The following is an 855-nucleotide window of genomic DNA, read 5'->3' on the forward strand; positions in this document are numbered from 1 at the left end:
GGGGGCCGTGGGGGGTGGTCTGTGGGGGGTCCATGTTGGGGTCCATGGGGTTGTGGTCCACGGAGGGGCTCCCGAGGTCCTCAGGCGGTGCGCAGCTGGTAATCTGTGGGGAGAGGTGGTGAGGAAGGGGGGGTTGGGGGGACCTGGGGGGTCCACGGTGTTTGGGGGGGGGGTTCCCAGCTCACCCCCGCTCTGTGTGATGTAGCGGACCCAGGGCAGCGCCTGATAGCCGCTCTTCTCAATGATCTTCATGTAGCGCACCTGGGGGGGGGCAAAGGGGGGGCGTGGAGTGGGGACCCCTCCATGGGGCCACCGTTGTCTACATCCCCGCGTTCCACCCCAAAAACTCATCGATGCACCTCCACGGGGCCACCCCCCCGTCCACGTCCCCGTGTCCCATCCTAAGAACACGGGGGCACCTCCCCGGCTTCACCCCCACTGTCCACGTCCCCCTCCCAAAGCACAGGGGCCACCCCCAACCCCATCCTCCGTTCCCAATGTACTTCATCACCCCCCTCCATCCCTGGCTGTGTCACCTGGATGCCGGACACGGTGAAGTAGGGGATCTCGAAGCGCACTGCGATGGGCGGCCGCCCCTCATCCTCCTCCTTCTCCACGCTGGGCAGCCCCAGGTGTGCCCGCAGCGTGTGCTCCTTCCCACCCTGCCAGCGTGGGGACGTGGGGACATCGGAACAGGGATGTGGGGACGTGGGGATGCGGGGATATGGGGACATTGTTGTGGAGTTGTGGGGACGTGGGGACATCGCCCTGGGGTGAGGGGACACAGGGATGTGAGGATGTGGGGGTGTAGGGATATGGGGACGAGGGGGATATGGAAATCAAGGGGTCTGGGGG

At 66.2% G+C, this 855-nt stretch overlaps 1 protein-coding gene across 1 annotated transcript; it reads right to left on the reverse strand.

Moving 5' to 3' along the window:
- LOC104916265 (AP-1 complex subunit mu-2-like) lies at nt 1–749 on the reverse strand. Its single transcript, XM_010727311.3, has 3 exons — nt 537–749; nt 186–261; nt 1–103 (listed from the first exon to the last, which is right to left on the reverse strand). The coding sequence occupies exons 1-3, from the start codon at nt 732–734 to the stop codon at nt 81–83; spliced, it is 297 nt and encodes a 98-aa protein (XP_010725613.1). The 5' UTR covers nt 735–749; the 3' UTR covers nt 1–80.
- Nucleotides 750–855: the final 106 nt, after the last annotated feature.

The sequence above is a fragment of the Meleagris gallopavo genome, unplaced genomic scaffold (genome assembly GCF_000146605.3).
Source record: "Meleagris gallopavo isolate NT-WF06-2002-E0010 breed Aviagen turkey brand Nicholas breeding stock unplaced genomic scaffold, Turkey_5.1 ChrUn_random_7180001880447, whole genome shotgun sequence".
NCBI lineage: Eukaryota > Metazoa > Chordata > Aves > Galliformes > Phasianidae > Meleagris > Meleagris gallopavo.

Bases quoted from the DNA above. Each gene is read 5' to 3' on its own strand.
- LOC104916265 (XM_010727311.3), bottom strand. From the start codon at position 734: ATGTCCCCATATCCCCGCATCCCCACGTCCCCACATCCCTGTTCCGAT. The intron at 262-536 runs GTGACACAGCCA...GCCCCCCCCCAG, and splicing joins TCACCGTGTCCGGCATCCAG to GTGCGCTACATGAAGATCAT. The intron at 104-185 runs GTGAGCTGGGAA...CTCTCCCCACAG, and splicing joins CTACATCACACAGAGCGGGG to ATTACCAGCTGCGCACCGCC.